This window comes from Salmo salar, chromosome ssa24 (genome assembly GCF_905237065.1).
Source record: "Salmo salar chromosome ssa24, Ssal_v3.1, whole genome shotgun sequence".
Taxonomy (NCBI): Eukaryota; Metazoa; Chordata; class Actinopteri; order Salmoniformes; family Salmonidae; genus Salmo; species Salmo salar.
This window is the reverse complement of record NC_059465.1, coordinates 26509923-26532332: the sequence shown is the minus strand read 5'-3', so window position 1 is coordinate 26532332 and position 22410 is coordinate 26509923. Positions and strand designations below refer to the sequence as shown.

The window sequence follows — 22410 nt, the reverse complement described above, 5'->3', positions numbered from 1 at the left end:
TGCGCCCATTCTTTACCTCACTCTGAAACAGAAGATTCTTAAATGTGTATAAAGGACAGACTACTAGCAGGCTTTTCTTCCCTAAAAATGATCCTCTCCACAGCATTACCCTGCTAAGACAAGAGGTGCCCATAAATTATCAGGTTATTGGGTAGCCTTTGGTCTGTCAGTCCCTTTTATCTGTGTAATAAAGATCAGCTGCAGAGCTCCACTGTAACACCCAGGCCTGAACGATGCCTCCATTGAGTATAGTGCTGATCTTTATAACAGATGAACCCCAGCCAGCTGGGCTGTGGTCTGCTTCTCACACTTTGACTGGATGGAAGGCAGTGAGGCAGTGAGGCAGCGAGACCGTAAGGCAGCAAGGAAGAGAGGCAGTGAGAAAGAGAGGCAGTGAGGAAGAGAGGCAGTAAGGCAGTGAGGAAGAGAGACAGCAAGGAAGTGAGGAAGAGAGGCAGTAAGGCAATAAGGAAGAGAGGCAGTACGGCAGTGAGGAAGAGAGGCAGTACGGCAGTGAGGAAGAGAGGCAGAGAGGGCTATACATTCTAGTAACACTGGGGGAACAGTGGGCTGCAGTTCTTTATGGTTAAATACCCACATTTTGTAATCAGGGTATTGGCATCACTCGTATAACATATAACACCCTGTAACTTCAATGACAAAGAGATCCCTGTAATTGCACATTAAAAAGATGTGTTTATAGCGTGTGTCTGTGCACTAACCAATGGTGCTTGGCGTCCTGTCCAGTGACCGCTGCTTCTTGTCCCTCTCTCGGTGGTGGTGGCAGCGGTGGTGGTGGCGGTGATGGTGACGCCTTTCTTCGGTGCTGGGCCTCTCCAGGGTGTGTTCATGCAGGTTCACCTCCTGGGGGCGCTGGGGGGCGTGGGTGGACGCAGAGCGTTTCATTGGGCTGCAGTCAGGAACAGGCTGTGTGGCACCAATAGGAATAGGTGGGGATCACTGACTTGTCCATGAAGAATCAGGATCACTGACTAGTCCATGAGGAATAGGGATCACTGATTAGTCCATGAGGAATGGGCATCACTGACTAGTCCGTAAGGAATAGGGATTAAAATGAGCCCGTCCTCCTATAGCTTGTCCCACCAGCCTCCGCTGGTGTATTCTACAGCTCTCTGACTCCATTGTGAAACACCATTTCCACCTAGTGGAGATACATCTGTCCTGCAGAGCCTTGCTGCAAAAGATACTACTTACATTTTCACTGTCCTCAAAAACATAGCAGCCTACCTAGATTATTGTTGGTAAAATCATAGACACGACTACCAATTTCCCTAAGTCTTAGATGCATGCTTGAGGAAAATAGCATTAAAGAGGAAATTGAGGCAGTTTCCACCTGTAGCAGCATACCATTCTCTCTCCAAAACAGCTCCATCAGATCACTAGTTTACTACTGACAAACTCCATGGGCTTGGTATCTAAGAGCAGCTTGGCATCAGCAGCTGTGTTTTAATGAGTGTTGTACAGTCCCCACAGAATGATCAAAGGAAGAGTCTCCTCGACGAGACACTGTACCTGGCTAGACCTTTGATTTACAGTTTTACAGTGAGCTTAACTCTCATCCTAAAATCACACAGTATATCCCCCACATTGTATATGATAGAACACACATGTATACTGGGTTGTTAATGTCCTACCTAGTGTCAAACACTGTACAATCATATGCTTGCAGAACCTACCATTTTACACACCTGCGCGGCCAGTTAATACTAAATAGAATTCAGTTTAACACATACTAGTACATTGGGATCAACAAACAAAGTAGAGGAGGTGCAGAGGAGATAATGAGGGAGAGGAGACAGGGCTACGTACTGCCAGCAGGGTCCCCGGGGAGTGGCGCGACTTGCTCCTCTGTCACACAGCACAGGTGGAGGAGGAGGAAGAGGAGAGGTCCATGGGAAAGCATCAGGCCAGAGAGACAGGAGACAATAGGAGGGTGGACGGAGAGAGGTGACATTGAACAGTTAGGAGAAGAATAAAGGAGAAGCAGCAGGAAAATGACAGGTGTCTTAACATGCTGATTAAAAATAAATGATCCGCTTGTAAATATGACATCATTATGTTTAAATGGCCACCGGGGGAATCTGGCTTTCAGTATGCTCTTTTTAAAGGAAGGTGATATCTCATTGTGTGTTTCAGCACCTGGCAATAAGACAGAATTACCCATTCCAAGCAGACAGAACTCCCCCATGTCTCTATGTCTTTTGATACTCAATAACCCCTTGACCATTAATAGTGAGATATCCTAGAAAACATATCTGACTCTTTAGCTTTTGTTCTTGTGAGCCAAGCTACTGACCTGGCAGAGAGCCAGGTGGGGCAAGTCTATGGGCCAGAGCTGCATCTAGGGAATCAAAAGGGTTTCATACATATTAAAAGGTGCTGAAACCACTAAATCAACAAGTACAGGCTCTTATCATCCAGCACTCCAGTTTAAAAGGATTTGGGCTTAGCTTCTCACTGGGCTTCTTTGAAAATGAAACAAGGGGCATTTTCCCTCTTCGAGAGGCTTCATGTGAGGGTTCATGTCTGCCCTGGGTGTCACATGTCACTAGTGCACAAAGAGGATGTTGAGGAGGTGGAGGCATGCTGGGAGATTTACGGCCCTGATCGTGCTGGCATCGCCAGGGAGAGGGAAATGAGGCATTACCCCAAAAAGGAAGGGAAAGAATGTAATTAAGCGATGGAAAACCAAGCCGGAGACAGAGGTAAATCCATCATCTGTTTCAGGGTAGAGTTCAGGGTACATGCCTCCCCATTTCACTCTAACAATAGCAAGCCATCTCAGAAAGGCCATCTCTAATTGTATTGTTGAAGGATTTCCTGCCCTTAGAAGAGGTGAGAAAAATGATCCCTCTTTACATTCTCTATCCTATAGTAACATGATTACTCTCTTCCTCCCTGAACGCATGAGGGATCACCCCTCATTTTCTACACCCATCCATTTTGAGCCACTATAATCAGTTGGCAGCAGAGGAAAAACGATACGGGACAAATAGCTGGCGGTCTGCCAGGCTCTAATCAAATTGTCCAGGACTTCTTCTGTGCACTAAAAGTAGGATCAACACACATCCATTCTAACCTGAAAGGAATGCACTTAAACACAACAATCGATTAACATCAATATCACTCAGGAAATGAGGAGCTGATTATATTTCTTGGGACGAATTGAAGGATACATTTTCTTTCAGCAGTTATACTGCAGTAATATTGAATGAAATTCAACCCCCCCCCCCCCCATAGCGATGGCAACCTGACCATAGTAATCTACCCGCAGTATAGCCAATGAGAAACACCATGCAACCATGCTTTCCCTAAGAGAGTTTAGTTATGGCATGGGGCATCTGCTGTGCTTCACAAATGATGTGTGTGTGTGTGTGTGTGTGTGTGTTTGTACCTGCAGCTCTGCATTGAGGCGGGGCATGGACACAGCTCTTCCCTGGCTCTCCAGTCCAGACCCAGGACCAGGCACTGTGCTGCAACTGGTGTCCATCTTCCTCATCTCCACTGACTCCTGAGGGACATACACACACATACGTACGTACACATACATGAATGCACGCATGCACACACACAGATAAGTGCTTGCACAGAGATAAGTACATCCAGTCAAGTAAAGTACTGCGAACAGATACATCAGGAAAGAAAATGCAGGTAGCAGGCCATGATGTTCATGTGTGTAATAAAGCAGAGGGCAGTCTGGCCTGGCTACAGTACCTGGGGGATGGTTAGGTTTGGGACATCCTCAGACTGGCCCCTTTGGACAGGTGTCTTAATCCTGGGTCTGTGGACCTCTCTAGACTTCTCTGACACCCAGGAGGATGATCCTTTCATGGTGCCGTCATGGCCTGGCCTGAATTATTAGACATAAACAGATGAAGATGTTATTGTCATTCTATTATTATTTAATCTTTTTGCCAGGATAGTCCACTCCACTCAGTTACATTTGCCACTGTTTTCCAGGAAGTCCGGTCAAAGAACTATCAACTGATTGTTTTAAAGTTAAAAGCTTTAAAATGATAAAGTATTATAGTGTTTTATCCCAAGACCAGAGAGACATGGCCACTGGCTGTATGTTAGTGAACTCACAGTGTGCCTCCGTTGTTGAGCAGGGTGGAGCTGGGTCTAGGTAGGGCCTGAGACTGGGGCTGAGGCAGTAGCTCACAGGGAGGCTCCACGTTGGTCATGGCCTTCTCCTTCACTTTCTCCTGCTTGTGAGTCAGGGGCAGTATTGGTTTAAACAGAGCCCCCACCTTTCCCTGTGGATGAAAGACGGCAAGATGCTGGTATACTGAACATACTGCACAATATTGATCCAGTTCTCTACCTTCAGAATATTATCAATCAAAACTTGAAAATTTGAATCAGCATATTGGTTTTTGGCAGGACATGTTAAAAACATTTTCATGGGGGGGATTTATGACTCCTGGGTATCAGTAAAAATGTCTGTCTGTCTGTCTGTCTGTCTGTCTGTCTGTCTGTCTGTCTGTCTGTCTGTCTGTCTGTCTGTCTGTCTGTCTGTCTGTCTGTCTGTCTGTCTGTGCGTGCGTGCGTGCGCTACCTGGGAGCCAGTAGCATTCTGTTGCTGCTGCTGCTGTTGCTGTTCCTTGAGCCTCTTGGCTCGGTTCTGCTTGTAGTAGTCAAAGATCATCAGGGCTGCATACACCTTCCCAACAGTAAGCTCATTGGCTGAAAGAGAGACAGAGAGGAGTGGGTGAGGAAACCTGCTTTCTCATCCATCTCTATTGGTCTCATCCAAACCCTTTGATGCCACTTAATCTCCAATACAATTCAGTCAAGCCAAAGGTATCACTTGTAACAAAGAGTGATTTAGCTGTTTGAAGAAATCTGGTGCATGCCAGGCTTGAGAGAAGGAGCATCTGTCTGGAATATCATTGTTCTCAGGTGAGATACTTAGATCCTGCCACAAGATGTCAGTGGAGACAAAGCCAACAACTAGAATCTTAACAAATGGCAAAGTAAGAGCAAGGGTTCTGGTTGTTATGGCAACCTATGTGTAATATTGTTTCAGAGTGAGGAGTCTGAGGCTTGCCACTTTAAGATGTAGCATGAAAAGATACACTCCAAGTATCCTTTTTGTAAAGATGAAATATATCAGTGACAAGGATCAGTGACAAGGTTCCGAAAGGACTGCCATGCAGATGTGCTTACGTTTGTGTGGTGTCACCAACAGATCCATAGTCTTCTGTGAGAGGCTTGGCCAAACCTGGGAGAGCTCTTTCTTCAGTTCAGCATCAGAGAGACGCTGGGCAACCATCCCTGAAGAGAAGATTACAAGTGAAAATAGAATCTTCTAGCATCAAATAAACACAATGATCTATTTCAAGAAGTACAGCATCAAGCAACAAAGACAGGAAAGTAAACATGAGTTTTTAGAGTCTTTGTGGAGGTGAAGCAGACAGAGAATAGAGAATAGCTCATTAAAAGCGGCAGCGAGCAGTGAAGCTAGAGAAAAGCATAATGTACTATGCCATCCTTCACTCTGCAGGCCCTAAACACAAAGCCCACCGCAGAGTAGCTAATGAGACCAAATGGGACCCAAATCTACTAATGCAAACCCCTCTGTAAGCAACAAACAAGCAGCATTTGCACCTGCTACACATCCAGGGGACATAACGTCCGTCAATCTGTCTGTCTGTCTGTCTGTCAAGACAACAAGCTACATTTTACATTTACAACTCATGTTTTTAGCTTGAGTTAGAATGCATTGCCTCTTTTATTTTTATTTCACCTTTATTTAACCAGGTAGGCCAGGTGAGAAACAAGTTCTCAATTACAACTGCGACCTGGCCAAAATAAAGCAAAGCAGTGCAACAAAAACAACAACACAGAGTTACACATAAACAAACGTACAGTCAATAACACAATAGAAAAAATGTATGTGTGTCACAAAATCCTTCGTTGTGTTGCAGGGAAGACCAAAATGCAGCGGAGTTGAGGATACTCATATTTTAATTAACAAAAAAAGAGTAAAGCATCCACTTGACAAAACAATAAATGATAACCACAACACTAAACAGTTTTGCAGGCTCACCAACGCAGTGCAAAAACAACTACCCACAAAACCAAGTGACAAACATACTCCTACATATATGACTCCCAATCAGGAACAACGATCCCCAGCTGTTCCTGATCAGGAGTCACAAGACCAACACAGAACAATCACACACAAGACTGCCACGTCCTGACCCCAAAACTAATACAACAGTTCCATCTGCTGGTCAGGACGTGACAGTACCCCCCCCTCAAGGTGCAGACCCCGGAATGCACCTAACAAAAAAAACACCAACAAACAAAATCCATAAACAATAACCCCTAAACAATAAGGGAGGGAAGGGAGGGTGGCTGCCGTCAACGACGGCACTGTGCTACACCCTCCCTCCCCAACCCACCTATCCTGGGGGTGGCTCAGGTGCAGGACGTGGACCTTGCTCCACCCTCGGCGTCGCCCACTTCGGTGGCGCCGATAGCTGTGCCAGGCAGACGGGCCCCTCGGGCTGGGCCAGCGGGCAGGAGGGCCCCTCGGGCTGGGCCGGAGGGCAGGAGGGCCCCTCGGGCTGGGCCGGAGGGCCGGAGGGCAGGAGGGCCCCTCGGGCTGGGCCGGAGGGCAGGAGGGCCCCTCGGGCTGGGCCGGAGGGCAGGAGGGCCCCTCGGGCTGGGCCGGAGGGCCCCTCGGGCTGGGCCGGAGGGCAGGAGGGCCACTCCGGCAGTTCAGGGCAGTCTGGCCTCTCCGGCAGTTCAGCGCAGTCTGGCTGTTGACCTCTGCGCCAGGCAGACGGGCCCCTTGGGCTGGGCCGGAGGACAGGAGGGCCCCTCGGGCTGGGCCGGAGGACAGGAGGGCCCCTCGGGCTGGGCCGGAGGACAGGAGGGCCCCTCGGGCTGGGCCGGAGGACAGGAGGGCCCCTCGGGCTGGGCCGGAGGACAGGAGGGCCCCTCGGGCTGGGCCGGAGGACAGGAGGGCCACTCCGGCAGCTCGTGGCAGTCTGGCCACTCCGGCAGTTCAGCGCAGTCTGGCCACTCCGGCAGTTCAGCGCAGTCTGGCCACTCCGGCAGTTCAGCGCAGTCTGGCCACTCCGGCAGTTCAGAGCAGTCTGGCCACTCCGGCAGTTCAGAGCAGTCTGGCCACTCCGGCAGTTCAGCGCAGTCTGGCCACTCCGGCGACTGTTGACTGGCGGGCAGCTCCGACGACTGTTGACTGGCGGGCAGCTCCGACGACTGTTGACTGGCGGGCAGCTCCGACGACTGTTGACTGGCGGGCAGCTCCGACGACTGTTGACTGAGCTGCCCGCCAGTCAACAGCCAGACTGCGCTGAACTGCCGGAGAGGCCAGACTGCCCTGAACTGCCGGAGTGGCCCTCCTGCCCTCCGGCCCAGCCCGAGGGGCCCTCCGGCCCAGCCCGAGGGGCCCTCCTGCCCTCCGGCCCAGCCCGAGGGGCCCTCCTGCCCTCCGGCCCAGCCCGAGGGGCCCTCCTGCCCTCCGGCCCTCCGGCCCAGCCCGAGGGGCCCTCCTGCCCTCCGGCCCAGCCCGAGGGGCCCTCCTGCCCGCTGGCCCAGCCCGAGGGGCCCTCCTGCCCTCCAGCCCAGCCCGAGGGGCCCTCCTGTCCCCCGGCCCAGCCCGAGGGGCCCTCCTGTCCCCCGGCCCAGCCCGAGGGGCCCTCCTGTCCCCCGGCCCAGCCCGAGGGGCCCTCCTGTCCCCCGGCCCAGCCCGAGGGGCCCTCCTGTCCCCCGGCCCAGCCCGAGGGGCCCTCCTGTCCCCCGGCCCAGCCCGAGGGGCCCGTCTGCCTGGCACAGCTATCGGCGCCACCGAAGTGGGCGACGCCGAGGGTGGAGCAAGGTCCACGTCCTGCACCTGAGCCACCCCCAGGATAGGTGGGTTGGGGAGGGAGGGTGTAGCACAGTGCCGTCGTTGACGGCAGCCACCCTCCCTTCCCTCCCTTATTGTTTAGGGGTTATTGTTTATGGGTTTTGTTGGGGATTTTGTTTGTTGGTGTTTTGTGGTGTTAGGTGCATTCCGGGGTCTGCACCTTGAGGGGGGGGTACTGTCACGTCCTGACCAGCAGATGGAGCTGTTGTAGTAGTTTTGGGGTCAGGACGTGGCAATCTTGTGTGTGTGTGATTGTTCTGTGTTGGTCTTGTGACTCCTGATCAGGAACAGCTGGGGATCGTTGTTCCTGATTGGGAGTCATATATGTAGGAGTATGTTTGTCACTTGGTTTTGTGGGTAGTTGTTTTTGCACTGCGTTGGTGAGCCTGCAAAACTGTTTAGTGTTGTGGGTATCATTTATTGTTTTGTCAAGTGGATGCTTTACTCTTTTTTTGTTAATTAAAATATGAGTATCCACAACTCCGCTGCATTTTGGTCTTCCCTGCAACACAACGAAGGATTTTGTGACAATGTGCAGTGTGTGCAAATGTAGAAGATTAGGGAGGTAAGGGAATAAATAGGCCATAGAGGAGAAATAATTACAATTTAGCGTTAACACTGGAGTGATAGATGTGCAGATGATGATGTGCAAGTAGAGATATTGGGTTGCAAAAGAGCAAAAATAAATAACAATATGGGGATGAGGTAGTTAGGTGTGCTATTTACAGATGGGCTATGTACAGGTACAGTGATCGGTAAGCTGTTCTGACAGCTGATGTTTAAAGTTAGAGAGGGAGATATAAGACATATATAAGATTCGTTCCAGTAATTGGCAGCAGAGAACTGGAAGGAAAGGCGGCCAAAGGAAGTGTTGGCTTTGGGGATGACCAGTGAGATATACCTGCTGGAGCATGTGCTACGGGTGGGTGTTGCTATGCTGACCAGTGAGCTGAGATAAGGCGGGGCTTTACCTAGCATAGACTTATAGATGACCTGAATCCAGTGGGTTTGGCGACGAGGGCCAGCCGATGAGGGCATACAGGTCGCAGTGGTGGGTAGTATATGGGGCTTTGGTGACAAAACAGATGGCACTGTGATAGACTACATCCAGTTTGCTGAGTAGAGTGTTGGAGGCTATTTTGTAAATAACATCGCCGAAGTCAAGGATCGGTAGGATAGTCACTTTTCCGAGGGTATGTTTGGCAGCATGAGTGAAGGAGGCTTTGTTTGCGATATAGGAAGCCAATTCTAGATTTAATTTTGGATTGGAGATGCTTAATGTGAGTCTGGAAGGAGAGTTTACAGTCTAACCAGACACCTAGGTATTTGTAATTGTCCACATATTCTAAGTCAGAACCGTCCAGAGTAGTGATGCTAGTCGGGTGGGAGGGTGCGGGCAACAATCAGTTGAAGAGCATGCATTTAGTTTTACTAGCATTTAAAAGCAGTAGGAGGCCACGGAAAGAGTGTTGTATGGCATTGAAGCTCGTTTGGAGGTTTGTTAACACAGTGTCCAAAGAAGGGCCAGATGTATACAGAATGGTGTCGTCTGTGTAGAGGTGGATCAGAGAATCACCAGCAGCAAGAGCGACATCATTGATATATACAGAGAAAAGAGTCGGCCCGGGAATTGGACCCTGTGGCACCCCCATAGAGACTGCCAGCGGTCCGGACAACAGCCCCCCCGATTTGACACACTGAACTCTGTCTGAGAAGTAGTTGGTGAACCAGGCGTGGCAGTCATTTGAGAAACCAAGGCTATTGAGTCTGCCGATAAGAATGCAGTGATTGACAGAGTCGAAATCCTTGGCCAGGTCGATGACGATGGCTGCTCAGTACTGTCTTTTATCGATGGCGGTTATGATATTGTTTAGGACCTTGAGCGTGGCTGAGGTGCACCCATAACCAGCTCGGAAACCAGATTGCTTCGTGGAGAAGGTACGATGGGATTCAAAATGGTTGGTGATCTGTTTGTTAACTTGGCTTTCGAAGATTTTAGAAAGGCAGGGCAGGATGGATATAGGTATGTAGCAGTTTGGGTCTAGAGTGTCTCCCCCTTTGAAGAGGGGGATGACCGTGGCAGCTTTCCAATCTTTGGGGATCTCAGATGATACGAACGAGAGGTTGAAAAGGCTAGTAATAGGGGTTGCAACAATTTCGGCTGATCATTTTAGAAAGAGAGGGTCCAGATTGTCTAGCCCAGCTGATTTGTAGGGATCTAATCAAGTTAACCTCATTAAAAGTGAAGGATAGATTCCAGAGGCACAGTATGCACCACTCTTATCATGTATCACACATTCCAAGAGTGTTGGGCAGTGGAATTTTAGCAGACACCCAGCAGCTGACAGGGCAGGGATAGGGAGGGAGAGAAGAGAGGGGTGAGTGGACAGGCAAGAGGGGGCACAGGATAGGGAGGGAGAGGGAACAGAGGAGGGGGACAGGGAGGAGGGAGAGAGGGGGAACAGGGGAAGGGGGAGGGGGCAGAGGATAGGGAGAGAGAGGGGACAGGGGAGAGGGAGAGAGAAGAGACAGGGGAGGGGACAGAGGATAGGAAGAGAGAGAGGACAGGGGAGAAGGGAGAGGGGAAGAGAATAGGGAAAGATAGGGGACAGGCGAGAGCGGAGAGGGCAGAGGACAGGGAGAGAGAGGGGACAGAGCAGTCTCACCTGAGGCCAGTTTGATCTCCAGGGCCGTCCGGATCAGGGCCATGAGTGTGGAGGTGAAGTGGACTGTGTTGTCATCAGCGATGGGCATGTTCATCTTGACTAGCCGCTGGAGAGAGTGTGTGGATGGAGGAGAAGGTTAGAAAACACTTTTACTGTTAACACTTCAGCCAGACCATTGGCCAATCAGGAGAAACAAGTCTGTGTGCTGCTGGTAATATTCACAGAGGACTCATTTAGAGTAAATTGCGTGCTTTACCATGCTTTTATTTCAACAATACAATAAGATGTGACTGTTTGTTCTTCAGATTTGGTCTTGTAAATTAATCATATGGAAAGTTTTAGGATTTGGTCGGGATAATTTAACTACAGCACACAAAACGCTTTCTCAACTAGTACAACAAGGAAACAAACTAAACATTGACATTCACTGCTATTGGCTACAGTATGCACTATGCTGCAAGTCAAAGTGCACCGGTGCAAGACTGACATTGATCAAAATAATGGTGAGAAAAGGCATGTACGCATAACCATGGAAGTGCCTCAAAGATCTCAGGAGCTCGACTCTGTGGTTGCCTCCTAACAATCATAAACTGAGTTAAAAAATCATCAGTCCTGCTCAAGTCAAAAACATCTTGAGGACTAAGACCTAGCATCTACAGAAAAACCAGGTGTCACACACAGTCCATTCAGAATAACCTGAACTGCTTATCAAAGGGATGATAACTACACCACTACATGCATACATAGCACTATGTTTGATATTTAAGCTATTGTGGTAGAGTTGAGCTCCCCTGAACACAAAAAGCATTCACCTACTATCAGAGGCAGTGCAAAAGTAAGGCTGATCCAAGTCAGAATGAGAGAGGAGAGGAGGGGTGAGACAAACACACCTACCCACACATGGGAACACCCATCGATAGAGAGAAAGTAGAGATGAAAGACAGGATGAGAGAGAATAAGAGATAGAAACAGAGGGAGTAAAACACATAGAAGCCACACACACTGGCAAGACAAAAATCCTCAGTAGGCACACAGCTCAGGGGATTGACTAAAATAAGGTAAGGGAGAGGGAGAGCAATACTAAACCCCTTTCAAATAAGACTGTATATTGATTGATACATGATTGAAATTGTCTGGGGACAGTGATCGATTGGTCTAATATAACTTTTTGTATGCATTGTAAAATAACATATACAGTCGTGGCCAAAAGTTTTGAGAATGACACAAATATTAATTTCCACAAAGTTTGTTGCTTCAGTGTCTTTAGATATTTTTGTCAGATGTTACTATGGAATACTGAAGTATAATTACAAGCATTTCATACGTGTCAAAGGCTTTTATTGACAATTACATGAAGTTGTTGCAAAGAGTCAATATTTGCAGTGTTGACCCTTCTTTTTCAAGACCTCTGCAATCCGCCCTGGCATGCTGTCAATGAACTTCTGGGCCACATCCTGACTGATGACAGCCCATTCTTGCATAATCGATGCTTTGAGTTTGTCAGAATTTGTGGGTTTTTGTTTGTCCACCCGCCTCTTGAGGATTGACCACAAGTTCTCAATGGGATTAAGGTCTGGGGAGTTTCCTGGCCATGGACCCAAAATATAGATGTTTTGTTCCCTGAGCCACTTAGTTATCACTTTTGTCTTATGGCAAGGTGCTCCATCATGCTGGAAAAGGCATTGTTCATCACCAAACTGTTCCTGGATGGTTGGGAGAAGTTGCTCTTGGAGGATGTGTTGGTACCATTCGTTATTCATGGGTGTGTTCTTAGGCAAAATTGTGAGTGAGCCCACTCCCTTGGCTGAGAAGCAAACTCACACATGAATGGTCTCAGGATGCTTTACTGTTGGCATGACACAGGACTGATGGTAGCGCTCATTCCGGATGCCCCAAACAATCGGAAAGGGGATTCATCAGAGAAAATGACTTTACCCCAGTCCTCAGCAGTCCAATCGCTGTACCTTTTGCAGAATATCAGTCTGTGATTGATGTTTTTCCTGGAGAGAAGGGGTTCTTTGCTGCCCTTCTTGACACCAGACCCTCCTCCAAAAGTCTTTGCCTCACTGTGCGTACAGATGCACTCACACCCGCCTGCTGCCATTCCTGAGCAAGCTCTGTACTGGTGGTGCCCCGATCCCGTAGCTGAATCAACTTTAGAAGATGGTCCTGGCACTTGCTGGACTTTCTTGGGCGCCCTGAAGCCTTCTTCACAACAATTGAACCGCTCTCCTTGAAGTTCTTGATGATCCGATAAATGGTTGATTTAGGTGCAATCTTACTGGCAGCAAAATCCTTGCCTATGAAGCCTCTTTTTTTTGCAAAGCAATGATGACGGCACGTGTTTCCTTGCAGGTAACCATGATTTACAGAGGAAGAACAATGATTCCAAGCACCACCCTCCTTTTGAAGCTTCCAGTCTGTTATTCGAACTCAATCAGCATGACAGAGTGATCTCCAGCCTTGTTCTTGTCAACACTCACACCTGTGTTAACGAGAGAATCACTGACATGATGTCAGCTGGTCCTTTTGTGGCAGGGCTGAAATGCAGTGGAAATGTTTTTGGGGGATTCAGTTAATTTGCATGGCAAAGAGGGACTTTGCAATTAATTGCAATTCATCTGATCACTCTTCATAACATTCTGGAGTATATGCAAATTGCCATCATACAAACTGAGGCAGCAGACTTTGTGAAAATTAATATTTGTGTCATTCTCAAAATTTTTGGCCACGACTGTACATATTATTCCAATTATTAATCTGTGCATGTCTGCTGTGCTGGATGTATTAAATGACAGAGAATGGATTATATGAAATCTTATGATTCTTATTTGATTTATTATCCACATTTTAGGAGTTTAACACCTACTACTGTAAATGTAACTAAATGCTTAGTAACAAGCTTTCACATAGTGTTGATACTGTATGTAGCTCATGGTCTACTGTTTCTCTCTGCTTTTAGTGGACATCACCACACCAGCTGAGCTTGCTCCAAAGAAAGTAGCTATGCCCAAAGAAAGAGGGGGAGGGAGGTTGGGGGCTACACCAAAAAGATCAGAGCGCTAGCAAAACAAACCAAAGAAACAAGAGAACACTGCAGAGCACAGAGATTGGCAGGAGGTTAAGCCAATGGGAAGACAGTTCAAGCAGAGGGAGTGGCTACCTTGTAGGCGACTCTTGGCGGACATTTCTTTCCCAAACCTAAGGGTGGGGACATGTGGAGGAGTATCTGATACATATCGAGGTACTTGATACGGCCACTTCACAGAGTAGGAAACAAAAAAACAAATATCGAAGGATAGGGAAGTTAGAGAAGGAGGAGAGGAACACAAAGGAAAAAATAAATACAAAATAAACCAAAATGAAAAGGAAAAAACAAAAACAGAAATCTGTGTTATTTAGATTTCCAGTAGTGACATGGAGATGGATGCCATCTTTGGCCACGGTGGACCAGGGATGCATCAGTGCGGTGGTAAACTCAGCTCAGGAAGAAGTGAGCTGCTCAGATCCCTGAGGGGAGACATGGAATGGAAGAGTGAGTCTGTAGTGAGAAGCAGAACACACAGGATGCTAATGGGGAGAGAATGACAGCATCGTACGTAGTGAGGATGTCTGCTTCCGCATGCTGAGAGACATCCAAAGGGGAGGGGGTTCACCAAGAGCACGGAAACAAAGGTATCAATGCCAGAATTAATTAAAGCCTTACCTTCTCTTTACAACGTTTAACCTCTAGGATCCCAAAAACACATTACCATATGTAAATATGTGGATCCAATTCAGATGTTTTCAAGATCTGAATCAAATGATCAATTTGGGACTAAACATCAGTGATTAATGTTTAATCTAACTGTACATAGATTGGAGACGGTCCAGGTACAGATCAGAATGTTTTCACTTTATACCTCAACCTACCATATAGAAAGTAGGCATTGCGTAGGGATTCCAATGTCAGGCAAAGTTGGGGCTTTGAAAGCTTTGTTTCCTGTCCGGCATCATTAACCAAAGCCAGTCAGTCTAGAAGGGCAGGTGCTAGTGTGTAGGTGAGTCATTGGTGCACAGCCATTCAGTTTTGTCTCTTGGCATAGGAACGCAAAGCACCCTTGTGGAGGAAATGTTCTGGGGTTGCTAACCTTGTATGCTACCCTATTAGGGCAGTTCTTCCCTAAGCCAAGGGGGGGTGAGATAATTCGTAACAAGTTGTACATATCGTTATAGCGAATCCGTCCGCTGCAAAAAGAACAAGCAGATATATAAAAACAACAACTTCAGGACAGCTTCAAGAGAACAATGATAATCAGAGGGCTGACTGCGTACTAGGAAGTATGCTATCATACCATCTACATAGAGGATTGTCAGAAAGTCACAAAGTGTCAGGCAGTGTCAGTCAGTCCCCTCCATACTAGTAGCAGTAATACTAGATTCCACTCTGACTGGGTGAGATACAGTAGGAGCCCCAGCCAGCCAGATGAGGGAGGGAGGGAGGGAGGGAGGGAGGGAGGGAGGGAGGGAGGGAGGGAGGGAGGGAGGGACACATACCAGGCAGCAGGGTCGTACTCAGCCCAAACACGGATGAACTCATCCAGATGATGAGGCCCCAGTATAGAAGAGTCTCGAGTCAGGTATTCAAAGTTATCCATGATCACAGCCACAAACAGATTAAGCATCTGGAAGAGAGGTTTAACAAGGATTTATAGGAATAGACACAGTATGACAACAAAATAGACAGCTAAATAGTTTTGCATAACATTAGGTCAAATCAAATCATTTTTTTGTATTTAAATAGTTTTGCATAACATTAGGTAACTACCAATCCTACGTTTCAGATCATTGCCTAAAGTTAACGTCACTTATTACCAGACTGCACATCAGTGGAGGCTGCTGAGGGAAGGACGGCTCATAATAATGGCTGGAACTGAGCAAATGGAAACCATGTGTTTGATACCATTTCACGTCAGTCATTACCATGAGCATGTCCTCCCCAATGAAGGTGCCACCAACCTCCTGTCCTGCACATCAACACAAATCTAACGGTTATGTGTGTATGTTGGATGACATCAGTACTAACCAGGAAAGAGCAGAGGAAGATGAAGGACACAAAGTAGAAATAGGCAAAGTCGCTGCCACACTCCTTCCCCAGGTTGCCTGACCTCTCATCACAGGCTCTGTGACTCAAACACGACAGCATGATCTCATGCCACGCCTCCCCTGTGGCACTCCTGGAGAACACAGGGGTGGACAGACAGACGGACAGACGGACAGACGGACAACGGACAGACAATGGACAGACAGAAAATCAGCAGACAGACAGTGGACAGACAGACAGAAATAGTGACATACAGCATAAAAAAAATACATTTTGAGTAATTTGGGAGATGTTCACAGTGTACTAAAACACGTTCCCAGTTCCTGTTCCAACTATGGTGGAGGATCCTTCAGAGTAGCAATTCAAACTGCATGCTCACTCTGCTGCTTGCCAGAACAGGGAAGAGGCCAGAGCAGGATGGCTGTTTAAATAATCTCCTGGAGTTAGTTGACTAATATAAACCTATCATCATAAACCTGATGATCTGGACTGGAGGGCCCTGAGAAAACAAAGGGATGGTGTGGCAGAGTGGGAGAGGAGGACACAAGACCACTTTCAATCCCAGGCAACGCTACCCAGAAGACCTGGGGGGGTGGAGCCTGGCACAGTACAGAGCACACAGTCCACTCTGCTGCATGCACCAATTACAAGAGAATATATAGAAACCCTGGCTTACAGTTACAGGAGGGAGAGGGAGAGGGAGAGGAAGAGAGGAGAGAGGAGAGAGGAGAGAGGGAGAGGAGAGAGGGAGAGGGAGAGGGGAAGAGAGGAGAGAGGAGAGAGGGGAAGAGAGGGAGAGAGGAGAGAGGAGAGAGGAGAGAGGGAGGGGGAAGAGAGAGAGGAGAGAGGGAGAGGGGAGAGAGGAGAGAGGGAGAGAGGGAGAGGGAAAGGGAGAGGGAAAGGGAAAGGGAAAGGGAGAGGGAGAGGGAGAGAGGAGAGAGGAGAGAGGAGAGAGGAGAGAGGGGAAGAGAGGAGAGAGGAGAGAGGAGAGAGGGAGGGGGGAAGAGAGGAGAGAGGAGAGAGGGGAAGAGAGGGAGAGAGGAGAGAGGAGAGAGGAGAGAGGGAGGGGGGAAGAGAGAGAGGAGAGAGGGAGAGGGGAGAGAGGAGAGAGCGAGAGAGGGAGAGGGAGAGGGAAAGGGAAAGGGAAAGGGAAAGGGAGAGGGAGAGGGAGAGGGAGAGAGGAGAGAGGAGAGAGGAGAGAGGTAGAGGGAGAGGGAGAGAGGGAGAGGGAGAGGGAGAGGGAAGAGAGGAGAGGGGAAGAGAGGAGAGAGGGAGAGGGGAGAGAGGAGAGGGGAAGAGAGGAGAGAGGGAGAGAGGAAGAGAGGAGAGAGGAGAGAGGGAGAGGGGAAGAGAGGAGAGAGGGAGAGGGGAAGAGAGGAGAGAGGAGAGAGGGAGAGGGGAAGAGAGGAAGAGAGGAGAGAGGGAGAGAAACAGGGACAGGGTCATTTAATAATGTATATACCTGAACAGTAGCATGAGAGCCTGAAGAAAAGTGCGGAAGTTGTTGTGGTGAGTGATGGATGTGTCCTCGTTGAGCTCAATGTTTCCAAACACCTGGACAAGTAAGGGATCAATTATACCCACAGATCATGACAGTAAATGCCTTACATTGCATAACAATTTTCTTATTCAATAAAAAACACAATTTACACCATTAGTTTGTAGACATGTATAATCAAACTTTTTTGAGGGAACATTTAAGGAGATAATGGAAGCAGCACCCACCTGCATACCGATGATGGCATAGATGAAGAACAGCATTGCTATCAGAAGGCAAACATAGGGCAGGGCCTGGAAGTAGAGGATTTTTTAGGCTTGAGTGGGTGGGACCATTATGCCCATGACAGTGGGTGAGGTGTGTATGTGTGTGTGGGTGTGTGTCTGTTTGTCAGTGTGTGCAGGTGTTTGTATGTGTGTCACCTTAAAGGACTGGACGAAGGTCCACAGCAGGATACGGATGGTGTAGCCTTGCCTCAGTAGTTTGATGAGACGAGCTGCTCTGAACAGCCTCAGAAAACTCAGGTTCAAAAGCCGGTCCTGTGGGGCCGGGGGACAAAAACCTTACAGCCCATTCACTGGAGGCATTCAAAACATGACTCCAGATCACTACATAACAACAAGGAGGCCAAACAATGCAGCCACACAGATCTGTACACACAGTGCTGTAGATTGTGTAAAGACTGGGAGGAGAAAAACCAATGGGACAGGAGGGGTAGTCATTCACCCAGTGGTGGAAAAAGTACCCAAATGTCATACTTGAGTAAAAGTAGATACCTTCATAGAAAATGACTCAAGTAAAAGAGAAAGTCACTCAGTAAAATACTACTTGAGTAAAAGTCTAAAAGTATTTGGTTTTAAATATACTTAAGTATCCAAATTAAATGTAATTGCTAAAATATACTTAAGTATTGAAAGTAAAAGTATAAATAATTTTAAATTCCCTACATTAAGCAAAACAGACAGCCACATTTTCATTTTTTTTAAATTTACGGATAGCCAGGGGAACACTACAACACTCAGACATCATTTATAAACGATGCATAAGTGTTAGTGAGTCCACCAGATCAGAGGCAATAGGATGACCAGGGATGTTCTCTTGATAAGTGCATGAATTTGTCAATTTTCCTGTCCTGCTAAGCATTCAAAATGTAACGAGTACTTTGGGGTGTCAGGATAAATGTATGGAGTAAAAAGTACATCATATTCTTTAGGAATGTAGTAAAAGTAAAAGTTGTCAAAAATATAAATAGTAAAGTACAGATACCCCAAAAAACAACTTAAGTAGTACTTCAAAGTATTTTTACACCACTGCACTCACCGTAGTCTATAAGAGCAGTTGTTTAGCCGTAACAGATGGTGGGCACATCAGTGAAGACATTCAACAAGAGGACAACGCAGAAAGGGCGACAGGGAGAGGGTGAGAGGGAGAGAAAGAAAGACAGATAGAGAGAGAAACAAGGAAAAGAGAGAGAAATAGAAACAGTAATGACAAAGCCTGTAAGCTCAAAACACACACTTAAATCAGTCAGAGCATTGGACAATGATACAGATACTGTAGGATACTGGACTGATAAAGATATTGTATCACTACAGTAGGAGAACATTAAAAAGTACTACAGGGACTGACAGAAACATGTTGAATGATTCACATAGAATTGCTCATAATATGACTAGGAGATGGTAATGATACACACAAATCCCATTCCCTGATGCACTCAGCTGAACTGTCTCACGTTCTCACTCAGAGCCCATATCAGGCATCAGTGAAGAATCAATAATGTTAACATGTAGCTCTGTTCACAAACTCTTTCTCTCTCTCTCCCCCTCTGGGCCTGTGCCAAGCCATCTTTGCTGAGACGGCTATTCAGCACATCAGGGCTGAGCCTGTGTACAGGTCAAGCCCACTCTGTTTACACAAACTGTCTATACAGCCTTATGTCTCTGCATGTCACTAAACTACCAATACTCTGCCTTATTAACCTTTTACTGCAGTGGGATAAATCAGGGCCACACAGAGTGTTTCTTGGAAGTCTTAAACAAATCGACCTCGAAACAAAAGTAACAAAAGACCTCACACAAATGGTTACGAGCTTAAAAACAAGACACTATGGCAGATATAGAGTTGAAATGTATTCAATTTTGGTTTGCATCCAAATATAATACTTTATATACACCACAGATGACAAAAATGTTACAAAACCGTTTAACATAGAAACACCAGATTTTCGGTCTTTGAAAAATACATGTTTATTATTTATGATTATTTATGAAATTATGAAAAATATTAATAACTTTCCACCCATGAGGCCACAAGAGGGCGATCTGGTCATTTGACTGCAGGAAAGGGCTACCATGTATTGTATTGTATATAGAGGAAGGTGGAAGAAGCACATTGTGTGCTCTGCTGAATTCTTAGCTTACATTGATTTCTGTGACCACGATGTCAGTTATACTTCCCAGCACGGTCACAAAGTCAAACACGTTCCAGGCATCCTTCAGGTAGTTCTGGAACGAGAAGGGATTGAATATCACAAACTCAAGGCATGCAGTGCATGAATTCAATAAACTTCAAATCATTGATAACCTTTGCCATATTAATAGCATGCAGATAAACAGGAAGGAGGACATTAAACCCACCAGTGGTCCGAAGGCGATGATCTTCAGAATGCACTCCAGAGAGAAGAGGGCAGTGAAGACGATGTTGAAGTGCTTCAACATGGCCTCGTAGAAGTCTGGAGCTCCATGGAACTGGTGCAGGGTGGGTGAGGGAGTGAGATAGAGTGAGAGTGAGAAAGAGTGTGTGTGAGAGAACGAGAAACTTAATAAGCAGATAGCTACTATACCTCCTAAAACATCAACACTGTGTGAGTAGGAGTTTTTCCTGACCACGCGATCAGACAAGGAAAAACTCCAGGCCATAGTTATATCCTACTATATTTTTTGGTGACTGAGATGGACTGTACCAACCTTCATCATGAGCACCACGGTGTTCAGGGCGATCATGATCATAATGGCGTACTCAAACGGGGGTGACACCACAAACTTCCACATCCGGTACTGGAAGGACTGCACGTTCTCTGGCATGTAACGCGTCAGTGGCTTGGCGTTGATGGCAAAGTCAATGCAGGCCCTCTGAAAAGAATGATACGGGAATTACATGCGTCCAATGTTCCCTTTCGTAATCGCCATGCATTTCCTCATCATCATGACCATCAGCACCAATCACCAGTTGTCAATCCATCACTCTTTCAACCATTACCTTCATCAGGACCACTGAATCTGTATCAACTCAGAAGGAAATACTGTGAAGAAAACAACGCATATCTTACGAGACAGCAAGCAGAGAGTCCTGATTCTATCAGAGCCATGTGCAGAGGAGATGTCTGAATCCAGAGGATGGATACATGGCTAGCTCCTCCTGGCTGTGCTCTGGCTCCAGTTAGCCGAGTCAGGTTAGGTTAGCATACAAACAGACACAGGGAGACGTATCTGTTGTGTTAGTTCAGAATAGGGACGGAGGGAGATACTGTATATCTATCTGTGGTTGCCTAATGGGGTCCTGGTAGACATGAAGTAGGGGGATAGGGGATGGCTCGCTGGGTTGGTGTCCGTCTGTGGAACCACAGATGGGGCTCCAGAATGAATCGTGGACCTGTCACACTGGCCCTCACCTGGGAGGCTGTACTGCATCTGTTGCTACTGCAGAATCCACTGCAGCCTCACTGCCTCAACACGCACAACTGAACCCAGCATAAAAAACAGCAGCAGCAGTGAGAGAAAGACTGTACCTGCACTGAGTACTCAGCATTATGTAAGGGTGGTAACATCTATAGAGCATAGTGAGCTTTGCACTGCACAGGGCACCGATGACCAGCACGTCACAAATGGAGAAAGTATACTTGGAAGAAATATGAATTGTTATTGCTTTGCTTCAAAGTGAGTTTTCTCCCGTGCTGTACCTCGTTTTTCTCCAGGCTGCACTCTGACATGGCCTTGTCCCCTTGCTCCTGGAAGGTAATGATGATCAAGGCCACAAAGATGTTGACGAAGAAGAAGGGAAAGACCACGAAGTAGACCACGTAGAAGATGGAGATCTCTATACGGTAGCCTGGACTGGGACCCTGGTCCTCAAAGGTAGCATCCACAGAGTGCTTCAGAACACTGGAGAGGAACACAGGAACCATGCTGTCAGTATATGGAACCACTCACAACAACAGTCAGCTTTGGTTAAACTGCTACGACAAGTTTCCTACAGTAACTACAATATGACTAAAACCTAACTGGAAACGATGAAACTATTTAAAGTTCAATATCTAAAATTAGGGACATAGGCAATTAAAAGCCTTTGTTAAAATGTAATAGGCATGTGATTAATGTTCAACGTTGCTGATACAAAGGTTCATTTTCATCTGCCGTGTTAAGATGGTCCTTACAGTAAAAACCCGGCTGAGAGAGAGCCTGGCCACGTAGCCCTCCAGGTCATGAGGACTGACTCTTATTTAATGGACTTCGCCCATGACCTAAAGGACTCACTAGTCCATCATTTTGACATATCATAAATCACTGGATTGTTTAATAACATAGCTAATTCAATGATTTAATTGAGGAGGACAGAGGAGCTGGAATAAGAAGGAGAATTATGGACAGGCTGGAAATTGCACAGAAGGCACTCTCTGGTGTGCTGACCCGACAAGCTGGCACACTTTGCTTGATTTTATTTCATTCTCATTTTGTCCTCGTTCGGACTAAGTCCTTAAACATTAAAATACAATTTATGTTACAATCATATTTTCACATATAACACACTGTTACAAACTGACATATTGACCAGATAAACACTGTGACACTGAAAATATAGATTGGTTCCTTCATCTACCATAGTCATGCACAACCTTCCAATTTATTATATTTAAGTGGCTCTAAAGTATGTTTGAATTTAGATATTGATAGGTTTCTGGTTTGCTCAGATAAATTATTCATTTTCTTTATTGCTCTGAATCGGAATGTTATTTTGCCTATTTGTCTTCTCTGCCGGGATCCAACATTCTGTAGGAGGTGGACAATCTATTCCTAGTATTGACTGAATGTCTGTCTCTTACCAAATGAATCCTGTTGTGAATGGAGTTTGGCCATTTCAATTATGTACATTATGAAATAAAATATGCATGTTTTTCCCCCCAATAATGTTGCTGATTGATGACCACCCAAGAGCATTGTGCATGACTACAACAGAATAATCATATTTTATCCTTAGAACA

The 22410-nt window shown here is 46.8% G+C and overlaps 1 protein-coding gene across 2 annotated transcripts in view; it reads right to left on the bottom strand.

The window, feature by feature from the left end:
• cacna1ba (calcium channel, voltage-dependent, N type, alpha 1B subunit, a) overlaps positions 1 to 22410 on the bottom strand; it is a 166166-nt gene that overhangs the window by 4748 nt on the left and 139008 nt on the right. The window contains exons 30-48 of one of the 2 annotated variants that reach the window (XM_045706959.1): positions 21112 to 21313; positions 20120 to 20284; positions 19790 to 19900; positions 19574 to 19657; positions 18471 to 18476; positions 17573 to 17689; positions 17378 to 17443; positions 17115 to 17206; positions 15635 to 15785; positions 15106 to 15233; positions 13733 to 13829; positions 10570 to 10675; positions 5191 to 5298; positions 4580 to 4707; positions 4108 to 4277; positions 3736 to 3871; positions 3416 to 3532; positions 1831 to 1869; positions 723 to 927 (exon numbers count right to left, since the gene is read on the bottom strand). In XM_045706959.1, coding sequence (XP_045562915.1) covers positions 723 to 927; positions 1831 to 1869; positions 3416 to 3532; positions 3736 to 3871; positions 4108 to 4277; positions 4580 to 4707; positions 5191 to 5298; positions 10570 to 10675; positions 13733 to 13829; positions 15106 to 15233; positions 15635 to 15785; positions 17115 to 17206; positions 17378 to 17443; positions 17573 to 17689; positions 18471 to 18476; positions 19574 to 19657; positions 19790 to 19900; positions 20120 to 20284; positions 21112 to 21313 — 2228 coding nt within the window. Of the gene's footprint in view, positions 1 to 722; positions 928 to 1830; positions 1870 to 3415; positions 3533 to 3735; positions 3872 to 4107; positions 4278 to 4579; positions 4708 to 5190; positions 5299 to 10569; positions 10676 to 13732; positions 13830 to 14699; positions 14797 to 15105; positions 15234 to 15634; positions 15786 to 17114; positions 17207 to 17377; positions 17444 to 17572; positions 17690 to 18470; positions 18477 to 19573; positions 19658 to 19789; positions 19901 to 20119; positions 20285 to 21111; positions 21314 to 22410 lie in introns of both variants that reach the window. The other variant, XM_045706958.1, reaches the window with a different exon arrangement.